Genomic DNA, 14,492 nt, shown 5'->3' on the forward strand with positions numbered 1-14,492 from the left:
TTTTCCTTTTCCTTTAATTTCAGACACAAACCATATCTATCTATCTATCTATCTATCTATCTATCTATCTATCTATCTATCTATCATCTATCTATCATCTATCTATCTATCTATCTATCTATCTATCTATCTATCTATCAATCAAACAAACAAACAAACAAACAAACAAACAAGTTATTAATTCATTGTCTGTAAAATTTATTCCTCTTATATTCCAAGTTAAAGTCCTCAATACATTATGGTCGTCCACCAGTGGTGGGTTTCAAAATTTTTTAGAACCTCTTCTGTAGATGTGGCCTGCTTTGTGGGAGTAGCTTGCCAGCCGTGTGACTGGGGGGAGTGGCTTGGCAATCATGTGGCTGGGTGGGCATGGCCAACTTGTAAAATGTGGTGAAACTCACTTAACAATGCTCTTGCTTAGCAACCAAAATGTTGGCTCAGAAACTCTGGCATTTGAAGCATGCAAGTCTTAAAGCTGTCAAGTTACAAGACCCTTGCACCCCTAACCCTTTAGAAAAAAAACCCAGGGGGTGTTCAAACTTGACAGCTTTAAAAGACTTGTGGACTTCAACTCCCAGAATTCCTCCTCTCGCTCTTCATCTTGATGATGTGCGGACGGGCGGGGGGAGGGAGCTGGAACCGGTTCTAAACAGCACTGTAGATTTGTGGAATCTCTTCTATAGAAGAGGTTAGAACTGGCAGGAACCCACCCCTGTTGTCAACACAAAGGATCCACCATAAGAACCCTAAGCACACTTAGAATTATTCTATGCAAGCTAGGATGCAGGACAATATATTGTTTCTCATAGGCCTGTGATGGCAATCCTATGGCATGCGTGCCACAGGTGGCACGCAGAGCCCTCTCTGTGGGCACGCAAGTCATCGTCCCAGCTCAGTTCTGCCATGCATGCATGTGTGCCTCCTGCTGGCCAGCTGATTTTTGGGTCTCTGCCATGCACGCATGGGGGGCGGGATGCATGTGGGAGACATGTGCAGGGTACATGCATGGGGGGGGGCGAGGGCGCACATGGGCATCACGTGTGCATGCTGGGTGTGCACGCTGACCACTTCGGCCCTCGGCGCCAAAAAGGTTCGTCATCACTGTCATAGGCTATTCCATTAACTAGGAAGTACATGCTTGTACATATTCAAGATTCTGAAATCCTTAAAAAAATTTTTTTATCTCCTACGCATCAGGTCTTTTGATTTATTCTATCTCTTCTTGTCCCCAGCAGTGATCCCAGGACTAGGATGATTGTTATTATTGCTACTTTTATATGCTTAGTACTTATCTGTCAGGCACAAACAATCCAGTGACTCCGAGATTCAGGTCCATTAGTTCCTTTACTGTCGATTCCACTGCACACAAGACTCTTACCAGATTGCCTGCTTTCTCCCGGGAAAGCCAGATAAAGACTTAAACAATTGATCTCACACATTTCTTACCGCCTATGGAGTCCATACTGGCATACTTCAACTGCCCCCACCGTGACTTCCTTCCTTCCGGGCGTTGATTCCATCTATCTGCCCAACACCACGTGTAAGACTTGTGACAATATGAGAAGAATGCATGGTAAAGAATGTGTGGTAAAGAACTCAAGAAAGCTAAAAGTAATAATCGCAATAAATCGCTCCTAAAACAGCGTTTGAGAACGTTTTTAGACTCTGGTTTGCTTGTCCAACTTGTAGTACCACACTCCTCTCCCACACGGGAGATATTCCCTACGCAGGAAACATTGTTCTCCTGGTTCCACTGATGTCACAACCCTGAATGCAGTCCTCTTAAAAGCAGAGGTCTTCAAACTTGTCCACTTTAAGACTTGGGGACTTCAACTCCCAGAATTCTCCAGCCGGCTGGAGAATTCTGGGAGTTGAAGTCCCCAAGTCTTAAAGTGGACAAGTTTGAAGACTCGGTCTTAAAGCAACGGGTCATACAGCCCCACCTGCGAAACTACTCCAGTCTTTCTACAAAGCGCGCCAGTTAAAACAAGAAACGGCACGAACAGGGAAACGGCGACCTATCAAAATAAAGCCAGCGGCGGTGTGGCCTGAATTAAGCAATCCGATTGGCTGCTCTGCAATCCACCCGTAACCTCTCCGCTCCGTTGATTTGGACTTCCTTCTTTCCCTTCCACCCAATCGCAGATGCCAACCAAAGCGAGTAAGCGGGACTGTTTACTGCGCAGGGCTAAGGTGCCTTTGGTCGCGTGGGTTGCCGGTAGGATATCTGGCTGTCCAGCTAACTAAGCGACTGCGGTCTGGAAGCCGCGGCTGAAAGCGGGATTTTGCGTCGCCCCAATTGCGGGGCTCGTCAGATGGAAACGCCGGGTATCTTGGACGGACTCCGGTCTCGGTTGTTCCCTGGCCGCGTGAGGCGGGCCCCGCGGCGTTTTGGTTGGGGATTTCCTACGACTGTGCTGTGCGGCTACGGTTTCTTTGCCAACTTGCGACCTTCGGAACCTTTTCTCACACCTTACTTGTTGGGCCCGGACAAGAACCTCACGGAAACCCAGGTGAGATCTCTTCTCTAATTGGCCCAAAAGTGATACCTCCCCCCCCCTCCAAAAGGCAACTAGACTTTGTTTTTCCTTGAGGGCGTTTCGCTTCTCATCTAAGAAGCTTCTTCCGCTCTGACTGAATGGTGGAGGATGGAAGAATGGAGGGCACAGATAAACCTTAACGGAGCCTCAACGACTCTCAGAAAGAATGCTTACCAGCAGATGACTGCAAGGAATATAAATCAAAGTCAAAGTCAAAATCATTTCTGGTTTCAATTGTATACTAATTTTTTTTCTGAATTAATTAATTATACGTGTGTGTATGTTTCTATGTGTTCATCAAACATGATAAAAGGTCTCCTTGTTCGCATTTGCAACATACATTTGAAATTCCTTCATACACTTCAGATAATATTCTGGTCACAAATACCAATGATACATCGTTTTATAAAAGTTGTCTTTAAGACACTAATGTGTGAATTTCAGTCCCTTCATCCATTTATTCTACCATTGTACAATTTGTATATTATAACTAACATTTCTACTCTGTTTTGTCATGCATTCTTTCACTTATTTTTTCATTTCAAATTTTAATAAAAGTTTATATATGTTAGCAATTATATGTTCATTTCTATGTGATTCTGTTCTAAATTTATTTGTACAGTATTCAAAACCAATATAGATATAGACACAGAGATATATAAAGGAAAATTTTCATTTTATAAAGATAATATCCCTTTTTTTGTAGGTCTTCAATGAAATTTATCCAGTATGGACATACTCTTATTTAGTGCTGCTGTTTCCAGTCTTCTTGGCAACCGATTACCTCAGATACAAGCCAGTCATCCTTCTACAAGGACTAAGCCTTATAGTAACATGGTTTATGCTTCTCTACTCTCAAGGAATTCTAGCTATTCAGTTCCTGGAATTATTTTATGGATTAGTGACTGCAACAGAAATTGCTTACTATTCTTATATTTATAGTGTTGTGGACTTGAACTTGTACCAGAAAGTCACAAGCTACTGTCGAAGTGCTGCCCTTGTGGGCTATACTGTGGGCTCTGTCTGTGGACAAGTCCTAGTGTCTGTTGTAGGCTGGTCCCTGTTCAGTTTGAATGTGGTGTCACTTACTTCTGTATCTATTGCCTTTGCAATAGCTTGGTCTCTGCCCATGCCACAGAAAAGCTTTTTTTTTCACCATCGCTCAAGCCTCCAGGTCAGTAAGGAGATGAAAGTTTTAAATTATAAAAATGGAACAATTATTCAACACGATCCTGCCTTAAAGAAGGTTCCTGGGTTGGAAGATGTGGAATTGAAGATTCCATTAAATATAGAAGAACATCCTGCAGAGGAGCAAGTAAGTACTAGTCCTTTTGCATTGAGGGGTATGTAGAAAATATAGTCTGCCATTGAGCACTTGTTTTCAATTGGATTAACTTGCGCTAATCAATAGCCTGTTCCCCTTTGATGCTTCTGTTTGATCATTTAAAATTCTGGTGATGAGATTTTAATCAAAGTTGTGTTGGTGAGATCCTATTGCCTGCCAAAACAAGGACATTTCAGAATATAGACAAAACCAAATATGCCAATATGCACAAAAATCTAATTACTTGCGGGAAACACCATTGGGGGGGGGGGCTAATCCATTTACCTTGCAAGGCAGGCTCCTAGCTATATAATAGATTCTTCCAAGAAGAGTTTAAAAAAAGCTATGGCTAGTCTTAACCCAGGGCAATCTAGACATCATTTAATGAAAATCTGAACATAACGTTAAGGATTAGTTGGGGTGGGAAAAGGGTCATCTTGGCTTTTCTGGTTAGAACAAAGGTAGAAAGGCTTTTTATTTTTCAGCTTGTCTGATTCAGAACAAATCTCTCCCTCCCCCCACCCCCTTTTTTGTGTGTGAAGAAAACTACTTGCACTACAATGTGACACATTTCTTAGATTTCTTAATCACACAATGCACAATGAGATAATAAAAAATAGGCTACAAAGTGTCAGACTGAGTTTAAGTCCCACCTTAGCCATGAAAGCCAGCTGGGTGACTTTGGGCCACTCATTCTCTCTCACCCAAACAACTTCACAGGGTTGTTGTTATGGGGAAAAGAGAAGGAGGAAGGTGTGTTGGATAACTTAATCTCCTTGAGTTATTTGTAAAAATAATAAAGTTGGAGTACAAACAAGCAAAATAAATAAAATGATGACTGGAAAATAATGTATACGCTTCTATATTGCCAAATGCATAAGTTTCTAGTGGTAAGAAGTAGATTAACAAAATACGTTATATCCAATGCTAATTAGTTTGTGGTTTCTTTGCTTTGTGTTTATTTGGCTTATATATCTCAACCCATTTTAAGTATAATTGAGAAAAGACAAGTTTTTCTTGCTTAGTGTTTCTATCTGATGTATAGTACCTTATTCATGGGCAATAAATGTGCCTGTTTGTCCCACTAACAGATAGTTTAGGGTTGCTGTTTTAATGTAAAATGCTAGAAATATTGTTAATATTTTGATAATATTCTGAAACCAAATATGAAAGCATGTTACTTAAATGTAATATTTGGTCATTTGTGGTGTACTGGCTGCTAATTACTTTTGGTAACTCCTTATTCTATAATTATGGAGCAACCATAGACAGATGCTCCTTATCATTTGGATTGAAGAAAAGAGAAAAGTTGGGTGGTGGGAAACTAACCAGAAGAATGTTGTAGCAAGCCATTGATACATTGTTGCTAAGAAACCTACAGTACATATCTACAAAGTAAGGATTTTGTAATATTTTATGAAGGACTGTGACATTTACTCATTTATACTTTTATTCTATTTTGAGATAAAGAACATAGCTCAAATTTTAATGATAAATAATAATCATTTGGCCTAGGCAAGTCAAAAGGTTGGACAGCCATGCACTATATGTTTTTTAAACCCATATACAAAAATTGATTAATTCTAATCTCAACATATGCCTGATTCAATTGTGGATGCAAAATTTTGGCTTTTTCCGTAGATTTATTGAAATTCATTTGTTGCTCTAATATAATTATGTGCAAGTAACTAACAGTGATGGCATTACTATCTCTATGTTCAGAGACTTTACACAGAATGTATGATAACTTTGTGCTGTGAGCTCTTTCTATATTACATATAGTCATTGGGTTAGACTAGCAGTTGGGATCAGAATTTTTATCATTAAACAATGCAGGCATAAAGCATGATGTCATGTGACCATGCCACTAAGCAACTACAGTTTGAGGACCTCACATGTCATTAAGCAAGGACCTCATGTGAATGTGCATTCCAATTCTTTCTGGCTTCCGCACTAACTGCTTATGGGAAGCTAGCAGGGAAGATCACAAATTGTAATCACACGCCTGCAGAATGTTGCAATGGCCAGAAGTATGAGCAGGTTGCCGAGTGTCCTGGATTATGATCATATGACTTTAGGGTTGTTGCAATAGCCAGAACTTCAAGGACTGGTCATAACTACAACTTACTCAGTTGATTGCAGACTGAATGGTTGTTAAATGAAGACCACTTGTACTGAAGGATTTTGTGAAAAATGTTCTACATATCTTTCTTTGGCCTACACAGTACTGAGTGTGAAAAGAACACTTGATTTTTTTATGTTGATTGTAGTCATGGTGATCCTTTGAGAGAGCCTGTGGTTGTTTTTAATTCATGGAAAGTAATTAAGGTACTGAGAAGTACTGTATATACTCGAGTATAAGCCTAGTTTTTCAGCCCACTTTTTGGGCTGAAAAAAGCCGCCTCGGCTTATACTCGAGTCAGTGAAAAATTTGCCTGAAATGGAGGAGAAAAAGGGGCGGGGCCATGCCGCTGGGTGACACTCGTGAATGGCCCAGTGCCCCTGTGAGTTTCCCCTCCCTCTGTGTCAGTTTGCCGCGCAGCGCGCACCGCACCATCCCCCCTCCTCACGTTCTAATGTAATGCAGGGCTGTCTTACGATTCCCCTTCCTCCCCCTCCTGCCGCTCTGCAACGATGTCCCACCTCCTCCTTGTTATGGCAAGCAGCCACATAGCGATGTCCCACCTCCTCTGGTACAGTGATCCAATGATAGGAATCACTGTGCTGTGTGTCATAGGAGGCGGGACATCGCTCCCGCGGCTGCACGGGACATCATCATCACAGCGGGACATCAGCATCATGAGGTGAGTGAAGTATTTCATTGAATACACCGCTAGTTTACTGTTTTTCTTTGAAATAAATATTCAAAAACATTATTGGTATCTATTTTTATTTTTGAAATTTACCGGTAGCTGCTGCATTTCCCACCCTAGGCTTATACTCGAGTCAATAACTTTTCCAGTTTTTTGTGGTAAAATTAGGTGCCTCGGCTTATATTCGGGTCGGCCTATACTCGAGTATATACGGTACCATTCACCTAGCAACAAGGTCATTTATATGGGAGAGATGAGTGATATGAACACCAAACTTTGTTGTTCAAATGTATCATATTTAGAGTGCCATTAATTATCTTATCCAACTATATTGTAAATGTTTGCCCACACTGAGCTGAAGCAAAGTATTATTTGCACATGCTAAATAGTCCAAGCTAAAAATTTCTGAAGCAGTTGGTGATCGTTTTCTTGTAAACCATTTCTATTATTATCAAGCATCGCTTAGCCATCATGTTATTCAGCTTTTTTATGGAATTACTCAACAAATGTATTAAAAATCTGACCATTGCTTGCTTTATTTTAAAGTGGTAAAAAGAAAGAGAGCTTTTGCAGAACTACGCAAAATAATGTTTGAACTTGCATCGATTTTTATGAAATGAAGGTAGTCAGTGGTACTGTATGCTTCTGAAAACCTTGGGAATAATTGGGAGCCTGCCTGATGCCGACAGGAAAAATATATGAACTGAATACCAACTTCAGAATAATTGCTTAAAATATCCTCCTGTGTAATAGCAAATGTTTGCATAAATGTAACTAGTTTACTCATAGTTTAATTTAGTAAAAAGGTCCCAGACAATAGAAAGACATATGGATGAGGGAAGCAATGTGTCTGCCCCTTTTACAGTTTAATCTGTGCAGGATTATTGATTGGCAGAATACTGTCCCCAGAATTGGCAATACCAAATCTTTCCACATTTATTAGAACACAAAGCTGTATTTAGTGTTACTTCACTAGTATTTCATCTAGTGATAGAAATAAGCCCAAAAGAAGAGTTAAGAGCATATTTCAGCAAGCAGAAGTATGGTCAGAGAATGATTTGCTCTGTGGACAAGCATTCATGAATGAAAATTATTCATACTTTCCACATAGGAATTATCATTGTCCTCAACTAATACAAAGCTCCAGCATTTTCTCTATACCTAAGGAGAAATGAAAACTGTGATATTTGTTGTGAATTCTTCTGAAATACATGAATAATATTCTCAGAGTTTATCTGGATCAGTACTATTTCAGTTGTACTATGGTAGACATAAAAGACAATTCTGGTATATTTTAGTTTATTTTTTATTTATTTAATCCATATAGGAGCAAAAGATGAACATTATGAAGGTAATCAAAGAACTCTGGCAGGACTTCTTACAGTGTTACTCTTCCTGGCCTCTGGTTTGCTGGTCTGTATGGTGGGCCCTGTCAACATGTGGCTATTTCCAGGTCATCAATTATGCTCAAGGCATGTGGGAAATTGTGTTGCCTTCTCAGACCTCTGAGATCTATAATGGTGCTGTGGAAGCAGTTTCCACATTGTTGGGTAAGCTGTTTCTTAACTTGGCTTTCTTCTGATCAACGAAGTATATTGTTGCATTTTGGAATTGTCAAAACTAATATTTACTAATTTGTATAAGGAACATTTTGTTTAAGGGCATTCTACTACATTGCTATTAAGTGAATCCATGTGATATTGTTTTTATTAGCAATTTAGTCATAGTTTTGAACTATTATATCAGGGGTGTCAAACTGGATTTCTTTGATGGCTGGATCAGCCTTAGTTAGCCTCTGTAGTTATCCTCTGTGGGATGGCTGGGTGGGGGTAATGGGACTGGATGGATGCCTGCAGCACCCTGCCAGCCTGTAAATAGCAAAAGACTGGCCCGTGGTGCCTCTGGCAGCCAAAACTATTTCCAATCTGGCCAGTTTTAAGCACCCCGCTAGCAGAGTGCTGCAGGAGGCCGGCCAGGCCAGACACAGGGGTGTGCGTGCAGCCTTCTGTGCCCTGTTTTGGCTGCCAGAGGCACCACAAGCTAGTCCTTTGCTATTTCCAGGATGGTCCTGCAGACTAGATTTAAGCACCCTGGGGCTGGATCTGGCCTGTGGGCCTTGAGTTTGACACCCTGTATTATATGGAGATGGTAGTATTTATAGAGCCTTCTGGAGAAGATATCCATAATAAATCCTAGTTTCCTTCTTTCTGCTGATGTGATAAGAAAATACTTAGCAAAACTATTACTGATTTGAATTTTCTGATTTTGATCGCTGGAAGATTCCCTTAAAAAAGTTTTCAAAATATACACTATACTGGACATGATTATTCTTGTACTCTTAACTTGTTTGGATTTTCTATGAATAGGTGCTGTGGCTGTATTTGCTGTGGGATACATAAAAATATCTTTTCTTACTTGGGGTGAAATAGTCTTAGCCATGTTCGCCTTCTTCATTGCTGCAGCTGTGTATCTCATGGACACTATTCATAACATTTGGGTGTGCTATGTTTCGTATATGGCATTTCGAATTGTCTATATGCTGCTCATTACAATTGCAACGTAAGTACACTTGCATATTTCATCATTTTATAAATTTTGAATCTTGCCATTGCTCAGATATCATACATGTATGATGAGATTGCAAATCCTCAAAATTCTAAATAATTTAATGAGAGAGGTATCCCAGTACATATGGAATGTACCATGTTGAGGAATGTTGTCATATAGCTTTTGGAGTAGATTAACTGTGTTTGTCTGAAAGCTTCAGTTCTGTCACAATGAAGCTATTTAATAGCCAAATAGCTAAAATAGATTTGAACCTGTTTTCACCACCTGCTGAATTACAACGTAACAAAAAGCAGTGAATTTGTTTAGTTAAAATGGGGCTGGAAGTTGGGAATGTAACAAAATGTATCTATGTCTTATAAATTTGTAAATGTGCTGCTCTTCTGGAACCTCTAACCTAAGCAGATGTTGGACTGGTACACTAAAGTTTTATGGAAGCAGATGAGAATCCTTTTAAATGTCAAGATAAATATGGGGAGTGCCGCATACTTGAAGGCTGAAACTGAATATCAGTTTGTGAAAAAGAAAATATTTCTGGTTATACATAGTATAACCAGTAATCTAAAAGTTTTCGGTTGATTGTGATAGACACAACTGACCTTCTGATCCTCAAACTTCCAGAGAAGACCTTTCTTCATTCCAGAAGGCATTTAATACTGGAGTGATTGCTGCATTGCTTGATTTTATTCTCATCCATAGCTATTTGGTTCTTTCGAGCTCTGTTCAGGTTTAATTGAACCTTTCCCTTACTCCATTACATATCCTAGCTCTTTTCTTCCATTATCTATAACTTTTATATAATTTTGAATGCCATTGTCTCCTTTAAGTTTGTGGCTTTTAATATTCATCAGCTCTCCCCAAATCGAATTTTCTGCTGTAGTTATTATTTGTTTTATAGCTTCTGCCTAGATGACACTAAATTATTGAGAGAAGTTCAGTGGCTTTGAACTTCCCTTTGATATTAGGAAAGGAAATGTTATTTTAGTTTGTAAATTAATGAATTAAGTTTATATATAACAGAACAGAGACAATCCATGCCAGTTGTGGGCAACCTCTTACTTCTCAAACTTGATCCACTTGTCTTAAAAATGCTCTGTATAGGAAGAAATAGGAGTGTTTTCTTTTTTCCATAAAGCAGAAAACATGTTCCTTATTTTCTATTTCATTCCTTCTAGGCCTTCTCCAAGGGGAAATAGGGTACAGCTTCAGTATAAGGAATGGTGCTTTGAGGAAGGGGGTTATTAGTTTCCTAAACCTTATATCAGTTGAGCGTTCTGGGAATGGAATAGTGATAGGGAGTTCCCTACTTCTGGTCTATGAAAATATGTAAAGACAAATTAAATATAGTTTTTTTTATAGTTGATTCTCATTATTCACAGATTCTTTACTTGCAAATATGCCTACATTAAAATAAAATGAAAACACATACGTTTGAAAACTCGTTTGCCTGTAGATTACTTTACCTTTGTCTCTTTTTCCTTTTTCTCAATTTGGGGTTTGATGTGCTTCAGAACTCTTGGCTAGAAAATTGTTTTTTTTTAAACAGACATAAGGCAAAAGAGGAAAGAAAGCAGCACTCTCCTACCTCATATGTTTCTTTAAGGTTCAGAAATGTCTGTGTACAAAATAAATGAAACTCACAATAAAAAATTTATGTAACGAATATGGTTACATTTTGATGATAACCTGCAGATGATAAATGAAATATGTTGTTTCTTTAAGTTCATCTTTCTTTTCTTTTTGTGAAGGTTCCAGATTGCTGCAAATCTAAGTGTAGAGCGCTATGCCCTTGTATTTGGTGTTAATACCTTTATTGCACTGGCATTGCAGACAGTACTCACATTCATAGTTGTTGATGCAAAAGGTCTTGGCCTTGACATAATAACACAGGTAAGATTCATTGATTTTGATTGGGTGGAAAGAGAGTGGACAACTTTTCATAACTTGTTACCTTGCAAAGAAATTAGACTTCAGTTCTCATATGCTCCATAATCAAATATTCTCTAATATCATCATTGATATTGGAGAACCATTTAACACCATTTAAAAAGGCTACTTTTGAGTAACTTTAAAATGTGAGAGGCCTTATAAGTTGCTTTTGGAGGGTTAAAAGTGCATTGCCCCCTCTATTTTAAGAGTTTTTTTTAACATTCTTAATACAGATCAGAATTGTGACAAATTGTGACAAATTGTGACCCATGTAGCTCAGCCTACATGGGAAAAAATAGACATGTATGTCCTAATCACCTCATGACCCACGTAGTTCCATATGGACTGCCCTCGAAGTTCATCAGAAGCTATAGCTGGGTTAAAATATATTGGTATCAGCAGTAACAGGCTTTAATATATGCCTGGTTATTGCTGCTACATGAGCTGCCATGTAACTTCCAGGTGCAATTCAAAGTACCGTGTTTCCCCTAAAATACAACCTGACCTGGCCTTGCCACATTTTTTGCATGGGCAAAAATATAAGCCCCCCCTCCAGCCAGGCAGAGCACAGCTCACCGACCTAGCGGTATCCCAAAGGCACCAAGCTGCAGGAGCCGGGGGGGGGGGAGGAGAAAGGCGCTCACGTTGCTGCCTTCAGGATACCGCTAGATTGGGGAGTGGCATTCTGCCTGGCCAGAGGGGGGAATTGCCGAGCGGCTGCTCCCTTGCGAGTGGGCTCCCGAAGAGCACAGCCTCAGGGGTGAAGCAGCCACGCTCGTGAGCGTGGTGGTGACCACGCTCACGAGCAGCCATCCGGCAAACCCCCTCTCCAGCCGGGCAGAGTGCCATTCACTGACCTAGGGGGTATCCCTAAGGCGCCAAGACACGTGGCACTCTGCCCACCCCCCAACTCCCACGGATTGGCACATTCGGGATACCCCCTAGGTCAGTGCATGGAGCTCTGCCCGGCTGGAGAGGGTGGTTGTGTAAGCGCCTATTCTGCCCCCAGCTTGCATGCCTCCCATGCTCTGGCCCAGCTCTCCCTGCAGGGCCAGGGCACCGCTGCTGTTTTCGCCGCCGCCACCTGCTCTAAGCATAACTTCTTCTCCGGCTTCCAAACTCTGGAACTTGGCTTCCGATTCTTCCAGCAGCGGCTTCCGATTCTTCCAGCAGCGGCTGCTCTGGGAGGGCGCTCTATGGTTGTGGGCTGTATGGCAGCCGCCCGGCAACACCAAAACAATAAGCCCTCCCCTGATAATAAGTCCCAAGCCATATTTTGTGGGTCAAAAGAAAATAAGACCCTGTCTTATTTTCGGGGAAACACGGTACAGGTCATGACTTATATAGTACTTCATAACATAGGTCTGGTTATCTACAGGATTAACTATCTCCAATAATTTCTGTCCACCTGGAATGGATGCACTACAGACTGAATGTTGCTATCTTGTGGGAATGCGGAAATGTGCCTTTTCTGTCACATCTCCTATTCTCTGGAATAGCATTCCTAAAGACATATGTATGGTTCCTCCTCCCTTAAGGTACTGGAAACACTTTTGACCTGGCAGTGTTTCCAGACTTGGGGTTAGCCGACCTCCTATCATGATATTAATATTTTCCTTAATATTTTTGACTGTTATGCTCTGTTATTATATTTTTTATGTTTTGGGGATGTTGTAAGCCACCCAGAGTCTTCTTAAATTGAGCGGCTATAATAAATCTAATAATTAATTATGATTCTTGAGGCAGAAGGTCTAAAAGTTGCCTTTCTCCAGTTGTGTTTAAAAAATCCATAGCAAATTAAGTTATTTTCAACCTGTTTTGTGATTGTACCTGTTATGAGAGAAGTTAGTGAACATTAAATTCTCCAATTTCTAAATCTTCTTTTGTTTTTTGTAGTTCATGATCTATGCTGGCTACTTTGCTGTCATAGCAGTATTGTTCCTGATAAGTGGCACATACAGTATTATCAAGAATTTCTGGAGGAAGGAAAGGAGAAATGATGCTGTTGCAGATGATGCTTAAAATACAAAGGATGAACTAATTTCATATCTGGTGGGGCAAAACTATATTTAAATATGATGGTTTATATTTATGAAACTATTGTTACTTTAAAACCACTATCTGTATTGTATTGGACTCTATTTGTACTATATTAGTAGCATATATTAGTAAAATGCATTCATCTTATATAAGTAAGAATGCTGTATTTAACAACATTGCATCAACGTGCCTTTTGTAGACAAAGTCTACACAGGGAGGCGGGGGGATCTGTTTTTTCCTTTAGCCAGACCATAAAACTGTAAATGAAAAGTGATGGTTTTTTAAAGAAAGCATAGCTTAGCTATCCTTTCGGTATTCTTTATATGTTGACTTTTAGAAGCCTAAAACTGTGGCACAGTGATAGAACTGCAATCAGCAGCATTCTTTGAAACAAATTGGCCATGGCAGGATACTGCTCAGTTTTGGTAATTGCACATTCTGAATAACAATTAGACTTTTCTGTATAAGCAATCAAAATATTTTTCACTCTGTAGAGTGATTTTGATAAATTTAGAGATTTTAGTTCTCTTTTTTTGCCATTCCTGAAGTATCAAGTGTATATCCTAATTTATTAATATTAAAAGACAATAATTAACAGAAGCAGAAAACCTCCTGGGATTCAAATATAGGTTGTCATTTGGATAATTTCTATTGGTCATATTAAGCCTTTCAGCTTCTCCAAAGAAACTCTTAAATTTATGTATTCATGCTGTTGTTAGTAGACTTTCACAATGTCTGAGTAAAAGAAATGGCAGCTGTATCATTCTGCATTAACTGTCCAAGTAATAGAAATTGTCTTGATTGCTGATTCTGCCAATGATGATTGTATTTTTGAATTGTGGAACCAATGCATACAACAATACTAGATAGGACATCATTACTTGGATTGTTTTGGTGTTTTCTAATACATCCATAATTTGGATTTATTAAAATCCTCTGGGGTGATTTTTGGAACCTTCTGGGGTTACCTAATGTAGACTAGATATTTCATAATAAGTGCAGAAAAGGAAAAAAAGTGCAGAAAAACACAGGAAGTTCTATTTGTTCTTTAAATTTAGAGAAGGAAGAGTTCATGTGTACTTTTTGGCTTATGGGGGGGAGTTGATTTTTTTGTTTTTTATTCCCTTCCTGCCAGTTACATTGTCTAGCAGGATTTGCTTCAGGGTGTTGGATTAGTTGCTAAAAATACCAGCCTTGGCTATATGATGAAAAAGTTCAGTGACGTGCGGTGAGGTTTATGGCTGGTGAGGCACTGACACAGGAGTTTCAAAATTTTTTAGA

At 39.6% G+C, this 14,492-nt stretch overlaps 1 protein-coding gene across 1 annotated transcript; it reads left to right on the forward strand.

The window, feature by feature from the left end:
- Positions 1 to 2,133: 2,133 nt before the first annotated feature.
- On the forward strand, positions 2,134 to 14,492 carry SLC19A2 (solute carrier family 19 member 2). Its single transcript, XM_032220464.1, has 6 exons — positions 2,134 to 2,513; positions 3,247 to 3,855; positions 8,005 to 8,227; positions 9,044 to 9,236; positions 10,991 to 11,132; positions 13,068 to 14,492. The coding sequence occupies exons 1-6, from the start codon at positions 2,316 to 2,318 to the stop codon at positions 13,191 to 13,193; spliced, it is 1,491 nt and encodes a 496-aa protein (XP_032076355.1). The 5' UTR covers positions 2,134 to 2,315; the 3' UTR covers positions 13,194 to 14,492.

The sequence above is a fragment of the Thamnophis elegans genome, chromosome 6 (genome assembly GCF_009769535.1).
Source record: "Thamnophis elegans isolate rThaEle1 chromosome 6, rThaEle1.pri, whole genome shotgun sequence".
Lineage (NCBI taxonomy): Eukaryota > Metazoa > Chordata > Lepidosauria > Squamata > Colubridae > Thamnophis > Thamnophis elegans.